Source organism: Carcharodon carcharias, chromosome 1 (assembly GCF_017639515.1).
Source record: "Carcharodon carcharias isolate sCarCar2 chromosome 1, sCarCar2.pri, whole genome shotgun sequence".
Lineage (NCBI taxonomy): Eukaryota > Metazoa > Chordata > Chondrichthyes > Lamniformes > Lamnidae > Carcharodon > Carcharodon carcharias.
Window position 1 is genome coordinate 80,586,244 of NC_054467.1, and position 21,393 is coordinate 80,607,636.

General features: G+C 40.2%; 1 protein-coding gene across 2 annotated transcripts in view; it reads right to left on the reverse strand.

Annotated features, from left to right (window-relative positions):
* Window positions 1-21,393, reverse strand: part of LOC121276823 (probable ATP-dependent RNA helicase DDX60) — a 94,542-nt gene that overhangs the window by 39,329 nt on the left and 33,820 nt on the right. For both annotated transcript variants that reach the window (XM_041185370.1, XM_041185377.1), the window contains 8 exons: window positions 21,203-21,372; window positions 15,365-15,523; window positions 13,987-14,136; window positions 10,195-10,314; window positions 8,039-8,134; window positions 5,940-6,055; window positions 3,882-4,015; window positions 2,294-2,403 (listed from right to left, as the gene is read on the reverse strand). In XM_041185370.1, coding sequence (XP_041041304.1) covers window positions 2,294-2,403; window positions 3,882-4,015; window positions 5,940-6,055; window positions 8,039-8,134; window positions 10,195-10,314; window positions 13,987-14,136; window positions 15,365-15,523; window positions 21,203-21,372 — 1,055 coding nt within the window. The remainder of the gene's footprint in view (window positions 1-2,293; window positions 2,404-3,881; window positions 4,016-5,939; window positions 6,056-8,038; window positions 8,135-10,194; window positions 10,315-13,986; window positions 14,137-15,364; window positions 15,524-21,202; window positions 21,373-21,393) is intronic.

Genomic DNA, 21,393 nt, shown 5'->3' on the forward strand with positions numbered 1-21,393 from the left:
AAAGACCCTGGGGTGAAGTCCATCAGGACCCGGGGATTTGTCAGCCTGCAGCTCAAACAATTTGCTCAATACCACTTCCCTGATGATTGTAATTTTCCCCCGAGTTCCTCCCTCCCTTTCCATTTCCTGATTTACAGTTATTTCTGGGATGTTACTTGTATCCTCTATAGCGAAGACCAATGCAAAATACCTATTCAGTTCATCTGCCATCTCCTTCCTTTCCATTATTAATTCCCCAGGCACACTTTCTATAGGACCAACGCTCACTTTGTTAACTCTTTTCTTATTTAAATATCTATAGCAACGTTTACTATATGTTTTTCTAGCTAGCTTTCTCTCATACCCCAATTGTTCCCTCCTTGTTAATTTTTTTGTCATTTGTTACTGTTCTTTATATTCTGTCCAATCTTCTGACCTGCCACTTGTCTTTGCACAATTATACACTTTTTCTTTAAGCTTAATATGGTCTTTAACTAATTTTTAGTTAACTACGGATGATGGATCCTCCCCTTGGAATTTTTCTTTCCCACTGGAATGATGGATCCTCCCCTTGGAATTTTTCTTTCCCATTGGAATGATGGATCCTCCCCTTGGAATTTTTATTTCCCACTGGAATGTATCTATTCTGTGTATTTTGAAATATCCCTTTAACTGTCTGCCGCTGCATCTCATTGACCCATCCCTTCAACTAATTTGCCAGTTCACTTTAACTAGTTTTGCTTTCATGTTCTTATAATTGTCCTTAAGTTTAAAATGCTAGTCTTGAATGCACTTGTTGCTCCCTCAAAATGCATGTGAAATTCAATCATATTATGATCGCTGCTACCTAAGCGTGCCTAAACTATGAGGTTATCGGTTAATCCTATCTCATTGAATAATACCAGGTCTGGTATAGCCTGATTTCTGGTTGGCTCCTGAACATGCTGTTCTAAGAAACTATCCTGAAAACATTCTATGAACTCCTCATTTATGCTACCTTGGCCCATCTGATTTTTCCAATCTATATGTAGATTAAAATCCCCTATGATTATCGCTGTATCTTTCTGACAAGCTCCCATTATTCTCCTCGTTTATACTCTGTCTCACTATGCAGTTACAATTAGGGGGCCTGTACACCACTCCCACAAGTGACTTCTTGCCTTTATCACGTCAACCCAAACCGCTTCTGCGTCCTGGTTTCCTGAACGTAGGTAATCCCTCTCTGAAGTGCTAATACCGCCATTAATTAACAGAGCCACCGCTCCACCTTTTCCTAACTTCAGTCCTTTCTAAATGTCACGTGCCCTCAATATTCAGGTCCCAATCTTTGTCATCCTCTGTACCTCTGTAATGGCTATCAGCTCATACTTATTTATTTCTATTTGCTCTATCAGTTCAGTTGTTTTATTTCAAATGCGACATGCATTTAAATACAGAGCCTTTTGTTTTGTACTTTTATTATTTTTGTAGCATCTAGCCTTATCTGATTTACTCTTAGATTTATACTCTGTCCCCTCCTGTCACAGTCTGTTTATCATGTCCCATATTAGCACCTTTCTCACTTGCCTTTAAGCTTTGCTTTACCATATCTTCCCAAATTTGATCCCTTGCCCCCACTATTTAGTTTAAAACCCTCTCTACTTCCCCAGTTATGCAGCTCAAGAACAACCAGCTGCAGCACAATTTAGCTGTAGACTGCACCGACAGTACAGCACCCACTTTCCCCAGTACTGATGCCAGTGCCTCATAAACCGGACCCCGCCTCCTTCACCAGGCTTTGAGCCATGCACACATTTTTCTAATCTTATTTGCCCTATGCCAATTTGCACGTGGTTCAGGTAATAATCCAGAAATTACCACCTGAGGTCCTGCTTCTTAAATTGGCACCTAGTTGCTCATACTGACTATGCAGGACTGCCTTCCTCATCCTGCCTATGTCATTGGCACCTACATGGGCTACAACTGGATCCTGCACCACCAATCCACTTGCAGCTAAATGTTAAACACAAACAATATTAGATTTGCAGAAAAGATATTTAAGGTTCCCTCAGTTCACCAAACTCCATATGACTCGGGTAAATATAGGCCTATTAGTTTGACATTTGTAATAGGAATGAGGTACTTGGGTTGAGGGCGGGGGGGGAAGGAGTTGAAAAAAAGAGCATCTATACTAATACCCAATATCACCATTGTGCGGGACTGGCTGGATAGACCAGAGGACTTTTTTCCTGTATGTCATACTTCTTCTGTATCCTGAAAACATGTAAGTTCTTTCTTTAACTAGAGTTCCCAGTTAAGTGATTGAAATACTTACATGGTCCACAGTTAAAGCAGCACAGGGATGATAGGAAACAAAGTCAAGCCCCGATTCATTTGAACTGCACACGTACTTTTCCAGGTCATTGTATCGTTCTCCATAGACCACTAAACAAAAACGTTCACAATAAAGGTTAAAGCGAGCTCAGCAACCATTATGTTGACTCTCAAACAGAAACTCAATTATCACAGCAATTCAATTAATTCGGAAATCTAAACCCAGTTGCAAGTCCAATTGTCCAGTTCCAAATCAGGACCAGTATCAAATAGACCAACTGAAGAATGATCTCACCCATGTGTCAATTTTGCTATATGCAGTTATTTATCATAAAACGGTACCCAAATTTTGCTACATTATCATGTAATAACAATCATGAAGTCCTAATGTGGTTTCCAAATTGCCCATTATGGGGTGCTAAATCCTGCAGACCAAGAGGGAAAGGTTTCATCCCTGGTCTCTGCACTATTAGGCCTGATGAGGGTCTGTTGCGATGTCACAAATGTTCACAAAAAATAATTACATTTACTGTCCAGGCATGCATGCAGAATTGCTATTTGGTACTGAGAACATCCAACATCCTTAGAATTAATGCCCCATTAAAAACAGCCATCTTCGAATAGGAAGGGTAATTGAAAGAAAAAAAATAGCTCCAATGATTCCCATCAACTATGAGAGCAAATTCAGAATCTCTAGTTTGTTTGTTTTATAGTATTGTCAGATTGTTTTATTTAACATGAATCTGGGTAATGATATTCAATCATGAGCATGTTGTCTGTGTGAAACAGACACACTGTCGTGTCGTCCCATCACACCAACTCCCCAAAAAAATATGTTTAATAAGCTTTTTCCACTCATTTTAGATTTTTTGACATGACAAAGGCAGCATACAAATGATAAAGAACACCACAGTGAACATGTAATACGATTCAGATAATCATCCTTCACTTTAGTAGTTTCTACCCCCATCTAAGACTCTTAAAATGGTACTGCTGCCTGCAATTTAATCTACAGGTAACATCTCATAACATATCTCTCAACGTGTTTGGCAGATAACTTGATTTCAATTATGTTCAGGCAGCTAACAAGCTATGAAATTCTGAATAAACTTAATAAATTATAAATATTCAAAAAACTGACTTTCATGTGAATTAATGACATTCAAACTCCTTTCCTGTATCCACGAAAGACGTAAGATTGAGAAAATTGAGAGAAGTTACACAGTGATCAACCACAGGATACTGGAGCCAACAGCCCCGTTCTTTTGCGTGAGATATTGGACCACCTGGCCAGTGAGATGAAGATTGGGTGAATTGTCTTACAGGTACAATCTTCCCGGCCCAATGTCCCTCTTTACAGTGCCCTGAAGATGCAGGCTCAAGAACAGGAAAATGTGTCCCTTTCAGGGTAATTAGCCAATTAGGGATGGGCAAAAAATGCTGGTCTAGCCAGTGATGCCCCCATGAACAAATAGAAAAAGATTTTGTCAAAACAGTGTATCGCAAAATAGAAGGTTCAAGGGTGTTTAAACAAGTGCTTTCAGATGCAGTTGTGGGATAAAAGAGCATAAAGCAACAACCATCCATACCCAGTCTGACTTTGTACGATTTTTGGTCTCTTTGCATTTTCATTTGCTGCTTCTTTTTCCCACCAGTAACTTTTACAGGGTCCTCCATGGTCTTGTCTGTTCGTTGCCAGTAATTCTTTACTGACTGAAGCCATCTATTAAAAAAGACATGGTCAAATACTAATTAAATTAAGTGAGAACGTTGCTACACCCTCTCAGTCGTAAGGTTCAATGCTACTTGCTGCAATACAAGTAGTGTTTATACCCGAAATGGACAGAAAACAACATTGGTAACAGGGTAGGTAATTAGTTCGTAAGAGTAATAGAAAATATTAATGACATAAGTTTCCTCATCTGTCTATTCCATTTATCTTCCCCTACCTCGTATTTCTACCACTAACCTATTCACTATATGCCAGTTATAGTGCTACCAGAGTTCTTCCTCCCACTAATGTGGGAATCACGCTGTCCCTGGGCTTCCAATAAAGGACAATAATACAGAGAGTGCTGTTAAAAGGGCTACCCAAATTTAATTTGATCAGCTCAGTTCTGAAGCGAGTCTACTACCAATCTAGTTAAGCCACCTCTCAACAGGGTTCAGCCAATTACCCGAACATAAATGAGCAGCAAGTATCAACATATGAGATTAGGGGAGCAAATTGAAAAACCAGGGAGAGAAGGAATTAAGGCCTGTCAGGAGGTGTGGGTGGGGGGAAAAAAGTCTTCCTATTGAACAAATAACTCAAGCAGTCAGAAAATTGATGTGGGTGGCATGGCATCCAGATGCCTCAAATGATTAGCTCCATTTCTAACAATCAAATTCAGTTAATGTTACATGCTGAAATATGCAGCAATGCTGTCAGATTTAATTTGATAAGCTGTTCTTGAAACGGAATCCTAATCTAAGATAACACCACCAAATTTAAAAACACCCCTACAAGTAATTAATACAGGTAATTAATATGATTGGAAAGGCAGTTGATGGAGATAAACATCTACACAGACTGTATTCTAACCCTTCAACATATTGGCAATGATCAAGCCAGCATGGTAGTGCAGGTAATCAAACCGTAATAGCAAAGAGTTAGTAGGATTTAGCTTCACAGCTGGCCTCTGATATAGTTGTGCTATATTTAAAAGTTGTGCACTTATTTAAAAATATATAAAACAGATCTATCTTGTCTCTTTTTAAAAAATTATATTCAAACTAGTCAAAAATGCTGTCAGCATGCTCATCAGTGAGACTGAGCAAACAACATGGGCAAAACAAACAACTTGTTCCTCTAATTTGCAGGCAGAGATCAGATCTTGGAATAGAACAAGAAATACATTCCACTAAATTAAAGAATTATACAAAAGTAAGCTATTTAGCCCAAAAGTCCTGTTCTGACTCTTGGAAAAAAAAACTTTCTAATTAGTCCCACTCCACTGCTCTTTCCCCTCAAGTATTACCATATTCCTATTTATCCAATTCAATTTTGAAAGTTACTGTTGAAACGACTTTCACCACCCTTAAAAGTAATGCATTCCAGATCATTATTATTCGCCTTGCAAAAGAAATTCTCGTTGCCTCCTCCCTAGTTCGTTTGCCAATTATCTTTATATGCACTCTCTGGTTCTGACTCTCCATCCAGTGCAAACAGTTTGCCCCTAATTATTCAATCAAAACGCCTTAATTTTGTAAATCTCTCCTTAGCCTTCTCTATTTTGCTAATACTGATCCCAGCTTCTGAAGTAGTCTGAAAATGAGCGTAAGATCATGATTCCTCAATTTCTATAGAAACACACAGTCCCTGTGATTTATTTCTACATCCCTTTCCAAATAAACTGCAGAAACACACATCTTAAAAGCACGACAATTTCACTACTTTTTGGTTTACAGAATGTAATACAACTTGGAGAAAAATTCAACTGAACAAACCAACAGGCATGGACTAACATGTACCAGCAAGTCCACAGATAGCTTACTTTTTAAACATTTGAGACTGCATGATTAGTCAGCTGTAGTTTTACAGTAAGAAACAAAATTTAGTTATGCGTAAAACAGTAATAAATGCAAAAATTATTTTTAAAAGTTACTGGGCAAGAGTTTCTGGTTTGCTGATTGTTGCTGATAGGGCCAGGAATGGACAACGAATCATCACTAGAAGATGCTCCCAGACTTCGGCTCCAATCTCTCCACCGAGACAGTGGACCTATAAACACATAGTACAGTAACTAATTCACATTAAGATTACTAAACTACAAAAAAAGGTTAGCAAGTTTATTTCATTACAAGATAGGGATGGGTTTCAAAGAAGGTCAAATATGAATGATTCTGGGGTAGTTACAAGCAAACATTTTAGTAATTAGCCTTGGATGGGCACTCATTTAGAAAGCCAAATATCTCAAGTCAGCTTTTTAAAAAAATACTTGCCCTTCATAATGTGCAGTTTGAGAAAAAGGAAACAATGATCTCTTTAGGCAGTTCACAGTTCATTATATATTTATAAAGTTCTCACGAGCTTCTGTTATTTCAAATCAGAATTGTTTCATTCCAGTTCAGAAGATATTTTTCTCAGATTATCTTTATTAGTCTGTTTCCTATTTTCTTTATCCTGCCCATTCCTCCAGCATCATTATGGTATTTCATTTGTGTAGCATCAAATGCGGTTTCCTTATTTCATTATCAGAACATATAAATGAACCATTAGCATCACATTCAATAAAGAAAGTGACCAACAGGAGAAAACGTAAAATTGGTTTTCCAAATCCAGCTCTTTTGATTAGGGCAACATAGACCCGTGATGAATTTGTGCTCTGTGAGGTCAGTTTAGGCAACAGCAACTTTGTTTCAAAATGAATCGTTACCTGTTTCAAAGTTGCAGTTACATGAAATGACCATGGATTCACTTAAACATTCCACGTTCACTCTACAGAATGTAAAACTAATAAATGGTACTCTAGAATCTGTATAAAATAAAACCTTTCTGGCAGAATTTATTTCAGTTAAAAATACTCCAGCAATACTAATATGTGATTGCCTTTTCCAAGGTTGTCCCCTTTAGCAGGATGTTGCTTGTTTCCTTTCCTCAATATGGCAAATAATCTGAGATTAGAGTTCCAATAATAATGATGTTTCTTTGCTTGTTCACCCAAGCAATCATCTTTCATTCACAAGCCTACATAACTGACTGATTGCTTGGCAAGAATAATTAAAGCTAAATTTGATCCTGCCATCAACTGACATATTGACAAACACTTCCAAAAACATTTGTTGGATGCAATCAGCAGTGAGAACATAGCCTACAGATAAGTAGCAAACTGTTAGGGGGAATGCAGTAAGAATTTATTGAAAGGGAATTACTTATAATCTCCTGGCAGCCACTGTCTATGAGTGTCATAGACAGCCATCAAGTACATTAACAGTTAAGGGTTACTAGATGAACCCTTAGGGCCTGCAACCACCAGAAAGGCCTTGGGAGCCAGACTGGAGACAGAGGATGAAAACAAGATAGATTAAGTGTGCTCTTCAACAGATAAGGATAGGACAGCTGGTCCCAGCTTAGATAGGGGGAGATGGCTCTGCCTGAGTGAAGGGAGATATATGTACCTGGAACCAGAGATATCTGTTTAATGTAAACCTATATGCTCTCAAGATTAGCATCTGAGCAATGTTCTTGAATGTGATCGGTGATGTACAAATAAGCTGTATACTTGCAATTTGGTGGAGTGCTACCTCAAGCTGCTTTGAGGTGGTTCTTTCCTTGCAATTGCTCGAATAAATGATCGTAACCTGTACCTGAGCCTCCTGTGGTTCGTTTGTCAAAGATACTGCAACAAAGCCATATTTCCAGGCTCATTATCACCCTAGCTGAGACCTCTTAACTCAAAGACCAAGGGAAGTACTCATAATATTCCTAGCCTACTGGCTCAGTGCATAAAATTCAATGTGCTCTCAGCAAAGTAATATTCAATGATTTAAGAGAGTTATGAATGTTCAGCTTTTAAGAAGGAATTCTTTCATGGAGTTCATGTGCATTCTGCATTATTTCTGCCTTGTCACATTACTCTGATTGTTAAGTCAAGAGGGTCACTTGCAGGGATGTGTTGCAAAAGTACCTGTGATTTGAATATTTTTGTTCCTAAATTAATGTCATTTCACTCTTCACATCGCTACATTTCAAGTTCCATCTTACCTCATCAAAAATTACATATTTAAGCTTTTTCACCCAGGCTTGGCGTTGAGCATTAAGGATGAGGTTTTCTAAACACTGCGGAATTGTGATGAGAATCTGAAACAAACAAACATTGGGATGAGACACATTTGGATTTGACGCAATTTAAAAAATCTCTCGTCAGTCTCAGATATAAAAAAGGTAATTTCGAACATCAATGGTACGAAAATCAGGCAAGTTCTACAACGGACCGGCAATCCACTCTGCCAGGTTACCACTCATACACAGCAAAATTGCAAATGAGCAAAGCGTCTTCTTTCATTACAGACCTATTACTAGAGTTTTTAAATCATGGAAGTTGAATTTGCCATAAAAGTTGCTTAGCTACTCTTTCCTGCAATGAAAGTTTTGTAAGTGGCAAGTTATTTTGCTTCAAAGGAGTTTTGCTAACAAACTACTCATGCAAATAATGCTGTTTCAAAGTTGCAAAATGTGCTCTCCTGCTTCCTTTATGAATTTGGATTGGATCAGGATGCTATAACCCATTCTGTTTGGTTTCTACTGTATCTTTTAATCTCAGAAAGTTAGTATACAAACTAATGCCTCCCCAATTGCTTTAAGAATTTATTTGGTGAGCAGCTGAGCAATATAGATGATGTAAAGTTCTAGGTCTGATCCCTGCTTTGTGCCAAATTAACTGATTTTAGCCAGGACAGCAGCAGTTCCACCATTACCCAATACTTTGGTTAGGGAACAAAAATAATCCAGATTTCCTGCATCTGCCTAATCTCCATTCTTGGATTTATTTAAAAATTTCTCCTTCACTTAGCCCCAGGCATATCCATCAGTGCTCCAACCAACCTCTGCTTCCTCCCATTCTTCCCCCAGTCCTGATCACACCTTGCCAAATAGCAAGCATCGTTTCACACTTATTCTCTGCCCTCAAAAGATCCAGTTGATATATTCAACCAAAGAACCCTCAGGTGCACAGCTACATTTCTTCAGTTTGGAAATACACTAGTATGAAACAAAATCAATTTATTGTGGGGGCAATATTAACAATTCCTCCTTGGAGATTAAATGTGCAGCTGTAAGTTAACAATTTTACTGTGACTGTAATAGTCAGTTTCCAATTCTTAAGCTTCTCTTCACTTTTCCGATTGTATCTCTGAAGCTCTAGCTATGTAAAATTCATTTTAAAAACTCTGCAGCAATGCACCAAAAACTATCTACCACATTGCTAGCACAAAGCCATTTTGTCAACATTTGGATAATAAAGAGTACTAAAGGTTAGAAATCAATGATAACTCTGACTTGTCCTTATTTTACAAGAGGCATTAACCCTAACACTAATTTCCAGATCTCTGTGACAAACCATATGACACTTGTTTGCCAGGCCAGTGCTGGCTCTGGAATGCTTTATTGCATGCAATGCTACCAAAAGCATAATATACTGTGATTTAAGCAATACAATTGGCATTCACACATCTTGACACAGAATTCACTGCCCCAGCTTCTTTTGGAAAGAGCGACCTCCATCAGCACTGATGCTCTGTCGAAGGAAGCTTTTTAAATTTTCTTTAAAGGTGTGGATGTGCAGGTCTCTGTAGGTGGGCTCAGAGCATCTCTTGTACAGAGTAACTGCCTGATATCCCTCCATGGATTCAACTCTGCTTCTGAACATATCAATATAGAGACTTATAATTGAGAAGCTGATTAATGTCAGGAATGGTGACACTGGAAATAATTTAACTAATTGATGCAAAATTCCATGAGAACAAGTGCTGTGGGGGAAAAAAAAACCACAGCAAATAAAAAAGGCATTGCTGAAAAACACACATATTTTCCATGACCTCAAAAGTACTTAATTCTTTGGATGCCCACTTTAAATGGGTGCTCATTAGAAAAGCACTGGATATGCCTCTTAAAAGGTATTATGATACAATTCTGGCACATTTAGAGGGGGAGGAATTTCTGATGATTTTTATCCAGGGAAAATTAGGTGGCGCAAGTGAGATAAAAAACATTCATGTCTCCTGACAACTGCTAAAGAACCAGGATATAAGCGTAGATGAATCTTAAGCTAAAGACTTGGAATACAACTTCAGAGTCATAAGTAAATTATAAAATAACTTCACTCAGAATTCTTGCTTACTTATAAATAGAAAACCAAATACCTGACAGTTTAAAGCATCTTGCCGATAGTCCCGCGTGTAAACCCCACATACCACCATTCCATCTGGTAAAGTCTTGCTGAATCGGTTGTAAACAGTTGCTACCACTTGGTTCACAAGAGCCTAGTCATTAAAACATGAAATACAGTGCACTTGAAATGCATCAAATCCCCAAGTAAAAACAATGAAAATAATTTTAGAAAAGATACGGTTCTACAGACTTTTCGGTGAACCACATTTACCAGCAGCACAATGACGAATGAACTGGATTTACTGAATAAAGCTGGACAACAGAACTGATCACCCCTCAGAACATCACATTTTAACAAACATTCCCTGACAAATGAGGCAACGTGTCTGGGGTAGATTTTTTATTTTTCCTGCCAGGCAAATAATTTATTAAGGTGCTAATGAATCAGAATACACCCATACAATTTTCCTTTGCCTGAACTTAAATTTATCCCCGTGTTTTAACTGCATTTCATGTTGGTTCAGCGCTTTCTGGACACAATTAATTATTGCAGGTTTATCGAAATTGGGCATCCCATCCGAGACAAATTGAAATCAAGGCAGCTAGTACAGAATTTTTCAAAAGATTTAATGCTCTTAAACTCTTGCTTTAAGAAATATATCAGTTAATATTATGGAGATAAACTTAATGACACTGGCCACATGACTCAAATGCCACAGGGACGACTTTCTACTGCTGGCTTGTGATGAGAATTCTCCTCAAAATGTATTCCATTTATATCATAGGCAAATCTCAAGTCAATTCTTGCAAAGGAATGATTCTATGAGGATGAGTTTGCACAACTGAGGGGACACAGAAAGAGGCAGATACAACTGATTAAGCGCTTTTGATTTTCAAAATATATTCAAGAAATGTGCAAGACCAAATTAACTCTAACCAAGTTTTTATTTACAGAAATGTCATGAAAATAAATTCTAAGCTCTCCAAGTGGCCTAGAGACTTTATCTAGAGTGGCTGAGCCATACAGGAGAATGCTTTACGTTCAAATTTTGTCTGTACTTAATTGATCTCAATCAAGGTGTGGTGGCGAAGGTGAGGGGGCTAGCAGGGGAGGCAAGATGTTATAATTGGCCTTGGTAGCTCTGGATTCAGAAGGGGACGATTTTATAATTCAGCAAAGGATGACCAAGAAATTGATAAAGGCAAAGAAGTATGATAGTAAACAAGAAAGAAGCATACAAGCTTGTACAGATGCTTACAAAGAAAGAGGTAAGCAAAGTAAACATGGGTCCATTACAGGCAGAGGCAGGAAAAATTATAATGGGGAACAAAGAAATGGCAGACATTAAGCAGATACTTTGTATCTGTCTTCAAGATAGAGGACACAAAATTACTTTGAAAACAGTGGGTGCCAAGGTCCAGTGAGAATATGAAACTTTAAATTAGCATTGGTAAATAAATAGTCCTGGAGAAATCAATAGGACTAAAGTTGACAAATTTGCTGGTACAATGATCTGCATCCTAGAGATTTTAAAGAAGTAGCTACAAAGATAGCAGATGCATTCATTTTGATCTTGCAGAATTCCCTAGATTCTAGAGCAGTCTCCGTGGATTGAAAGGGTAGCAAACAATACCCTGCTATTCGAGAAAGGAGGGAAAGCGAAAACAAGGAACCTAAAAGCTACCTAGCCTGACGTCAGTCATCAATTGCTAGCGGGAGCACTTCCTGCACATGAACAGATGCAGTGTCAATGTCAGGCTGTTTAAAGTGAGATATGCTTTTAAGTGCAGCTCTGCTTTCTGTCGCTGAATTATGGATTTTTCCAAGCTTGTGTCTTATAACTGTCTCCTACACAACAAAATCAGCTAATGGAAAAAAAAATTGCAACTACTGAGAGCAACCATTTTAACATATAGGTTCTTGTAATGGCAAAAATAGATATATTTTCCCAGCAATCAATTAGTCTGGGTGAGAGCCAGTCTTGGAAACTAAAACTATATGCTCTTAACTGTTGTGTTATGCCGTTGATAAAAATAAATCAATAAAAAATATTTAAGAAAAAAAAATCATCACCCAATGTGGGACTATGGCCCTTGGATTAAAAGTCTCATTATCTAACAAATGAGCTGTGTAAAATTCCCTGCACAAAGCCTTTCCAACTTGTTCCAATAAATCAAAAGAAAATATGTTGTTTGGTGCTTAAAGTCACAGTGTTAAATTGGCTTTTTTTACAGAGTTAAACTGGTATAGGAGCAAAATTTGATGGGAGAATCTGCACATGCACCGGCGGCTACAATGCGGACCAAGTGTGCACATGCAACTCTTCCTGACATTTTTCCAGTCAGGTGCAGGAGTTAGTTTTTTTATTTATGCAAACAACTTCTAAGGTAACTTAGTAACTAAAATACACAAGAAACTCCCTATGTTGGGAGTATGTTCCATCCATAAAAAAATTCTCAAGGTAATCATGGCTAGTTTGAGACATGGATCTGGAACGTGGAATTTTTTTTAAAAAAAGGATCCATTAACATTGGGAGGTCGGGCAAATTGACTCTTTCAAAAAGCATGTTGTGGGTTGTTTTATTCAGAGTGTCGTTTGATTTAAAATTTGCACATTGTATCAGCTGCTGTGGTGGAATTTCTCACAGCTGTCAAAATCTGAGCAGAGTTTTCAGAGCAGGCTGTCTGATGTGGATTGACCTGCAATGAGATGGAAACTCTTAATAATTTGTAGTTACAGAGCATTACCAGGTAGGGGAAAGCGTCAAGGAAGAGCTGCATAATTGTAATAGCCTTCAATTAACACAGCGTGACAGAGGTATGCGCTCTACTAAGTGCCACCTTCACTTATTCCACTTTGTTTCCTGTGCAGATATCCCAGTTTTCTTTCATGGGACAGACATAAGAAACACTTGAATCATCTTAGTGCCTGGAGAACAGAGTTTGGGCTGATTCCTGTGGTGCTACTTGTGGACTGCTTTGCACTTTCTGAATGGCAAACACCTATAGCATGGAGAAGACTTTGCTGCTGCTTGGAGGTTAAACCTCAAAGTAATGAAGGAATTTTAGCCTGGTTCTAATCCTATCTGAAACAAAAACAGTACTGGAAGCACACATGTCTTCTGTCCTTGGGCCTGCAAAATTCACAAACCAGTGGCAGAACAATAATGCTGACTTCTCAAACTCCTGGTCTCACTTATTTTGTACTAACCGAAGGGAAGAACAGAACGACACTGGAGTAAGCACCATAGGAGGTTACCATGTAACTTTTACAAGATCAGGCTTAAAAACAGACAGGTAATTTATCAAGTCTGAGAGAACAGGTGACCAGTGCTAGAGTCCAGGAGAATGAAACTGGGCCGGGAGCCTAAGTTTCCTTATCAATTTGGTAGAGCCCTTGGGCTTCTATATTTTAAGAGACCATTTCCTACATGTATTCATATAAAACAAAATGAACATTATTTCTCATGTTCTCTAAATTTCAGAACCTTACCCTTTCTCCTACAAACTACAGGCCTTTCAATGGATCAAGTTCAGTCTTTCAAATCCAAGCCAGAGATCATCTAACCAACATTTTCCATTTACCTTCGAGTAATTCGATTCTGCCATCCTAGGGTGGAGTCAGGTGTACAAGGAGCATGGGTCAGAGACCTTTCACCCACATTCCTTCCAACACAGCTTCCCTCCAAGGAATGTGCAATCAGAGTTATCTATTTACACTGTTTAATTCAGTTTTGTCCTGTACCATTGACTTTTGATCCTTCAGCTCGATTTTATAATTAAAAGTGGGCTTATTTACTAAACATATGTAAATGAAATGTACCTTTGTGGGTGCAATATACACCAATACACCATCATCACTATCTCGTAGAACTTTCTCCATGCAGTAATACGAGGCATAGGTTTTTCCTGATGAGGTTGGAGCAACTATCACTGCAGATTCATTGTTGTCCACTGCATCCAGAAGTTCTCGCTGTGATTCATTAGATACAAAAATAATATTAAGAGCTACAAAAATAATATTAAGAGCATCTATAAAATTAGCTCAATATCATAAATCATATACATATGGGGCCCATGCTCCCAAATGGGGGATAGCAACACCAGAAAACTCAGGTACATGCTGCCCACATTTCCTGTTAGCAGTGTGCGCCTAACCTTTTGATAGCAGTGGAGAGGGCCAATGGCCAATTTTCCTTTCTTCCTTCTGGAAAAGCACTAATAATAGGTAATACCAGTGCAGGGAGGAACAAGAGATAAATGCTGAGGCAGCAATAGAAGGGCCACTGATGACCAGGTTGGAGGAGTAATCAGGGGCAGGTCCAGCCACCTTCCCTTCGCTTCTGCCCAAATAACAGGACCAAATGAAATACAACTCATTCAGTAATTTGCAAAATAATCCTGAAAGCTCTTTAAGCATTTCTGTCCCTTATAGTGGTGCCCCCTCCTCTTCCTTATGCTGTATGTGATTCTCTAGTACCATGCCACTGAAACTAGAGCACGCACTGCAACTCCTAATGCTGGAAAGGTTAGCAACATTCAGAATCCTGCCCTGAACCTTGTCAGACAGTAAGTTCATCCAAAAGAAAATCAAATCATGACTCCCCAATCCAGCTCCCGAAAGGAAAATAATAAAGGATGGTAAACACTGTACCAAATAGTGTTTTTTGATGCAACATTTTAGCTCCAATAATTCCTTAACTCTTTCACTGCCAAAGAATCTGAACTGGTGTGACTTAAGTGTTTTCATGTAGATTTTTCTACTTAGTCCCCGTCAACTCATGCAAGTCCTCCACAAAGGTTGTGGATCTGAAAAACTGACAGTAAGATTAAAAATAATGGAACAAACTGAAATGTGTATGCATTTGAATTTGGCTTGGCTACTCTCCTCGAGCCTATAGCTTCAACAGTCCTTGCATCATTTGTATTGATTTAGGTTGCAACATGGGTTTTAATTGCAACTGGCTGCAAAGGCCCAATTGTGGATGGATTAAAATGACAGGCAACAAGCCACAACTTGGGGGGAAAAAAGTACTTAGCAACTATAAAGATTTTTGCATCGAAGTGATTGCTATATAAAAAGAAAGAGGTGTTCATTTCTAAAGTTATGCTAAATCTAAATCCATCTCATTTTATACCTACTGCTTATTTTTAAAAGTATACTGACTTAATAAACATCATTGTATGAATTTGGAAATTACCTGCCATGTGTCTGGTATGAAATGAGTAACTCTGGGATCTGGATCATTCCTTTCATCTCGCAACAAGTAAGGACCCATGTATTTCAACTGGAAACGAGCAGGTTCAACACCAACTGCAAGCAGGTTCTCTTTCTTGGAATTTTTAGGACGTGCCAGTTTCTGTTTTAAAAAGCACAGAAAATTATGATTTTATTAAACAAGATAATTAAAAGGCAAATTGTTTAAAATAATATCTGCCACATTTTTAAAAAATTCATTCATGGGATGTGGGCTTCGCTGGCTGGGCCAGCATTAATTGCCCAACCCTAATTGCCTTCGAGAAGGTGGTGGTGAGTTTCTTGAACCACTGCAGGCAAGTGGTGTCGATACGCCCAAAGTGCTGTTATGGAGGGAGTTCCAGGATTTTGACCCAGCAACCGTGAAGGAACAGAGATATATTTCCAAATCAGGATTTTGAGTGGCTTGGAGAGGAACTTCCAGGTGGTGGTGTTTCCATGTGTCTGCTGCCCTTGCCCTTCTAGATGGTAGCGGTCATGGGTTTGGAAGGTGCTGTCTAAGGACCGCTGAGGAGTTTCTGCAGTGCATCTTGTAGTTGGGACACACTGCTGCCACTGTGCATTGGTAGTGGAGGGAGTGAATGTTGGTGGATGATGCGCCAATCAAACGGGCTGCTTTGTCCTGGATGGTGTCAAGATTCTTCAGTGTTGTAGGAGCTGTACTCATCCAGGCAAATGGAGAGTATTCCATCACACTCCTGACTTGTGCTTGCAGATGGTGGACAGGCTTTGGGGAATCAGGATGCGAGTTACTCACCATAAGATTCCTAGCCTCTGGCCTGCTCTTGGTGCCACAGTATTTATATGGCTAGTCCAGTTCAGTTTCTGGTCAATGGTAACCCCCCAGGATGTTGATAGTAGGGGATTCAGTGCTGGCAATGTCATTGAATGTCAAGGGGCAATGGTTAGATTCTCTCTTGTTGGGAGATGATCATTGCCTGGCACTCGTTAATTGCCACTTGTCAGCCGAAGCCTGAATGTTGTCCAGGTCCTGCTGCATTTAACATGGACCACTTCAGTTTCTGAGGAGTCACAAATGGTGAACATTGTGTAATCATCAGTGAATATCCCTACTTCTGATCTTATGATGGAAGGAGGTTTATTGATGAAGCAGCTGAAGATGGTTGGGCCAGGACACTACCCTGACGAACTCCTGCAGCGATGTCCTGGAATTGAGATGATTGACCTCCAACAACCAGAACAATCTTCCTATGTGCTAGGTATGACTCCAACCAGCAGGGAGTTTTCCTCTGATTCCCATTGACTTCAGTTTTGCTAGGGCTCCTTGATGCCATACTAGATCAAATGTTGCCATGATGTCAAAGGCACTCATTCCCACCTCACCCCTGGAGTTCAGCTCTTTTGTCCATGTTTGAATCAATGCTGTAATGAGGTCAGGAGTTGAGTGATCCTTGACAGAATCCAAACTGAGTGTAATTGAGCAGGTTATTTCTAAGCAAGTATCGCTTGATAGCATTGTTGATAACCCCTGATGGTAGAGAGTAGACTGACGGGGTGTTAATTGGCCGGGTTGGACTTGTCCTGCTTTTTATGGACGATACATTAGCTGGGCAATTTTCCACATTGCCGGGTAGATGCCAAGTGTTGTAGCTATACTGGAAAAACTTGGCCAGGGGTGCAGCAAGTTCTGGAGCACAAGTCTTCAGTACTACTGCCGGAATTTGCAGTATCCAGTACCTTCAGCTGTCTTTTTGATATCACATGGAGTGAATCGAATTAGCTGAAGACTGGGAGCTGTGAGGCTGGGGACCTCCGGAAGAGGCCGGGTTAGATCATCTGCTCAGCACTTCTGGCTGAAGATTGTTGCAAACACTTCAGCCTTACCTTTTACACTGATGCGCTGGGCTTCCCCATCTTTGAGGATGGGGATATCGTGGAGCCTCCTCCTCCAGTGAGGACTAGATGTGGCAGGACTACACAGCTTAGATCTGATCCGTTGGCTGTGGGATCACTTAGCTGTGTTTATTGCATGCTGCTTGCACTGCTTGGCAGGCAAGGAGTCCTGAACTGTCGCTTCACCATGTTGATACCTCATTTTTAGGAATGCCTGGTGCTGCTCCAAGTATGCTCTCCTGCACTCTTCATTGAGCCAGGGTTGATTCCCTGGCTTGATGGTAATGATAGAGCAGGGGATATGCCAGGCCATAAGGCCATGAGATTGTGGTTGAGTACAATTCTGCTGCTGCTGATGGCCCACAGCAACTCATGGATGCCCAAGTCTTGAGTTGCAAGGTCTGTTCGAAATCCAACCCATTTAGCATGGTGGCAGTGCCCCACAGCACAATGGAGGATATCCTCAATATGAAGACAGGACTTTGTCTTCACAAGGACTCCTGCCGATGCTGTCATGGACAGATATATCTGCAGCAGGCAGATTGGTGAGGATGAAGTCAAGTGTGTTTTTCCCTCGTTAGTTCCCTCACCACCTGCCACAGACCCAGTCTAGCAGTTCTGTGATACTGGGGACCTCTGGAGGGGGGCCATAAGACCATAAGATGTAGTAGCAGAAATAGGCCATTCAGCCCATCAAGTCTATTCAGCCGTTCAATGAGATCTTGGCTGATCTGATAATCCTCAATTCCACTTTCCTGCCTTTTCCCCACGACCCTTGATTTCCTTACTGATTAAAAACCTGTCTGGGCAGAGATGGATCATCCACTCAGCATTTCTGGCTGAATATTGTAGCAAGTGCTTCAGCTTTATCTTTTACACCAATGTGCTGGGCTCCCCCATCATTGAGGATGGGGTACTTGTGGAGCCGCCTCCTGCAGTGAGTTGTTTAATTGTCCACCACCATTCCCAACTGGATGTGAAAGGACTGCAGAGCTTAGATCTGATCCGTTTATTGTGGAATTGTTTAACTGTGTCTATTGCTTGTTGCTTATGCTGTTTGGCGCACAATTTGTCCTGTGTTGTAGCTTCACCAGGTTGACACCTCATTTTTAGATATGCCTGGTGCTGCTCCTGGCATGCCCTCCTGCACTCTTCATTCAACCAGGGTTGATCCCCTGGCTTGGTGGTAATGGTAGCGTTGGGGATATGCTGGGCCATGAGATTACAGATTGTGTTTGAGTACAATTCTGCTGCTGCTGATGGCTCACAGCGCCTCATGAATGTCCAGTCTGGAATTGTTAGATCTGTTCGAAATCTATTCCATTTAGCACGGTGGTAGTGTCACACAATAGAATGGAGGATATCCTTAATGTAAAGATGGGACTTCATCTCCACAACGACTGCGTAGTGATCACTCTTCCCAATACTGTCATGGATAGATGCATCTGCGGCAGAGAGGCTGGTGAGGATGAGGTCAAGTATGGTTTTCCCTGTTGTTGGTTCCCTCACTACCTGCTGCAGACCCAGTCTAGCAGCTTGGTCAGTCGTGGTGCTACTGAGCCATCTTGGTGATGGGTATTTAAGTCCCCCACCCAGAGTACATTCTGTGTCCTTGCACCCTCAGAGCTTCCTCCAAATGCTGTTCAACATAGAGGAGTACTGATTCATCAGCTGAGACTTTGGAGGGGAGGCGGTGCACAGTACATGGCAATCAGCGGGAGGTTTCCTTGCCCATGTTTGACCCGGTGCCATGAAACTTCATGAGTTCCGGAGTCGATATTCGGGACTCCAAGGGCAGTGCCCTCCAGATGCATACCACTCTGCCGCCACCTCTGCCAGGTCTGTCCTGCCGATGGGACTGGACATACTCAGGAATGTGATGGCGGTGTCTGGGACCATTGTCTATAATATACGATCCCATATGACTATGACAATGTCAGGCTGTTGTTTGATTAGCCTGTGAGACAACTTTCCTAATTTTGGCAAAAGCTCCTTGATGTTTTAAGGAGAACTTTGCAGGGTCGACAGAGCTGTTGTCGTTTCTGGTGCCTCGATCGATGCCATGTGGTCCATTCGAGTTTATTCCTCATAGGCTTCGTAACAGTTTGATACAATTGAGTGGCTCTCTAGGCCATTTCAGAGGGCATTTGAAAGTCAACCACATTGCTGTGGGCCTGGGGTCACATGTAGGCCAAAGCAGGTAAGGATGGCAGATTTCCTTCCATAAAGGACATTAATGAACCAGATGAGTTTATACAACAATCAACACTGGTTTCTTGATAATCATTAGATTAAATTTTTATTGAATTCAAATTCGATCTGCTGTGGTGGCATTACGCATTACCTGCGTAATTACCCGAGTATTACCCTGGCTCTCTGGGTTGTCACAATCCAGTGACAATGCCAGTACTCCACTGCCTCCCCTCAGTTAAAGAAGGGTATACTTGCCCTGAAAGGAGTGCAATGAAGGTTCACTAGACTGGCTTCTGAAATAAGTTCTACGAGGCAAGATTTATCAGACAAGGTCTATTTTCCTTGGAGTTTAGAACAATGAAATGTGATCTCATTGAAACTTAAAATTTTTAAGGGGTTTGACACAGTAGATGCTGAGAAAATGTTTCTCTTGGTTGAGGAACACAGAGTCACAGTCTCAGAATAAGGGGTCACCCATTTCAGGCTGAGAAGAGGAGACATTTCTTCACTAAAAGGGCTGTGAATCTTTGAGAATTCTCTACCCCAGAGAATTGTGGATGCTTAGAAACTGAGTACATTCAAGACAGATGTTGATTGATTTTTGGGCGCTAAGGGATAAGGGGGATAGTGTGGGAGGTGGAGTTGAGGTAGAAGATTAGCCATGCTCTTACTGAATGACAAATGGCTTACTCCTGTCCCTAATTCTTATGCTATAATGTAGCTGTGAAATTCACTAGAAAAATCAAATTCTCTGTCCTCCTTTCAGCCCACTGTTGGGATATAATTTTAGACAAACAGCCTCTGGTAACTCACTCAAGTGGCCATTCCCGAACCTAGACGGTGAATGGAAGCTCACAGCATCACAGATGTGCATTCTTTGATTCTGAGCTGATGTTCAAGTAAGCACACTTGTTGGGCAAAAGTCACTGAATACTTAAAAGGAGCAGGAACCCCAACTCTCTTTTCCCCTTAGCATCTCAGCTGCTGCCGCTAGCAGACTCAGCACCGATCAATTGAATCTGTGAATCTCTGGTCTGAATGGCTCAGTACTACACCATGGGATATTTTTATCCACTAAGTCATCAAGGCAGCTTTAACAGTTAATGCTTTTAAGTACTAAAATGTATGCCTTCTTTAGCCAGCTGTTAAAGTCATCCCCAAATTGCAAGCCAGTGTTTATGCTGATGCTGTGTTTCTTAGATACACAAAGCAAAATATAACTAAGTCTGTAGTTCTTGCTCAGAAGGTGCTTCAAATTTTGACTAAAGCTTGAATGTAACTGTTGTAGTCAACAATTTTTTTTAAAAAGCGTAAAACAACTCGGCCTTTACACAAAATTTACCCCAGTAGTTCTGGAAAATATTTGCCACTGTCTTTCTCTCCTTCATCCTCATTATACGAACAAAACTTCTTAAAAATTTTGTTACGTTTCTATGCAGCACTGCAAATTAAACTTTATGAATGAAAAGGACAGGTCAACATTTAATTTGCAGCCACTGTCATCATTAATGCTCGTTCATAGCTAGGTCAAAACATGAAAAAAATGTAATGGAAGCAAACCATAAAGGACCATGGAAAATCCAAACTAATGGATCACCGTCACAAGTAATCCCAGGTCACTGGCAATGCTTTTGCAGACAGTGTCTTCTTCTTGTTTTCAAACAACACATCAAAGTGATTGATTCCAAATTGGTAGATTATAGAGAATGTAAAATTTTAAATAATTTCATTTCACCTGCTCAATGTCTGGGATACACTGTGCTAATTTGTTAAATCCAAGCTCTTTGAGATATGTAGCTATCAGCTTCAGCTGGCTTTTCTCCATCATCTTCTCGTATTTATCCAGAATATTGTGAATTCTTTTCATCACTCGACCTGCTATAAGTTTGTTTCTCTTTGTGCTTTCTGAAGAGACAAAGATAATCT